The following is a 227-nucleotide window of genomic DNA, read 5'->3' as shown; positions in this document are numbered from 1 at the left end:
GGAGGCAAGGCCCGCGCCAAGGCCAAGTCGCGCTCGTCCCGCGCCGGCCTGCAGTTCCCGGTGGGCCGAGTGCACCGCCTGCTGCGCAAGGGCAACTACGCCGAGCGGGTGGGGGCCGGCGCGCCGGTGTACATGGCCGCGGTGCTGGAGTACCTGACGGCGGAAATCCTGGAGCTGGCGGGGAACGCGGCCCGAGACAACAAGAAGACGCGCATCATCCCCCGCCA

General features: G+C 72.2%; 1 protein-coding gene across 1 annotated transcript; it reads left to right on the top strand.

Moving 5' to 3' along the window:
* Window positions 1-3: 3 nt before the first annotated feature.
* Window positions 4-222, top strand: LOC145719162 (histone H2A type 2-C-like; the record flags this gene model as incomplete). The annotated part of the gene is made up of 1 exon (XM_081810680.1): window positions 4-222. A coding segment is annotated over one exon (219 nt), but the record flags the coding sequence as incomplete, so codon positions are not given.
* Between the last annotated feature and the right edge of the window lie 5 nt (window positions 223-227).

This window comes from Leptonychotes weddellii, unplaced genomic scaffold (genome assembly GCF_054177405.1).
Source record: "Leptonychotes weddellii isolate Sample4059 unplaced genomic scaffold, ASM5417740v2 HiC_scaffold_324543, whole genome shotgun sequence".
NCBI lineage: Eukaryota > Metazoa > Chordata > Mammalia > Carnivora > Phocidae > Leptonychotes > Leptonychotes weddellii.
The sequence above is the reverse complement of the archived record's forward strand: the minus strand, read 5'-3'. Positions and strand labels throughout refer to the sequence as shown.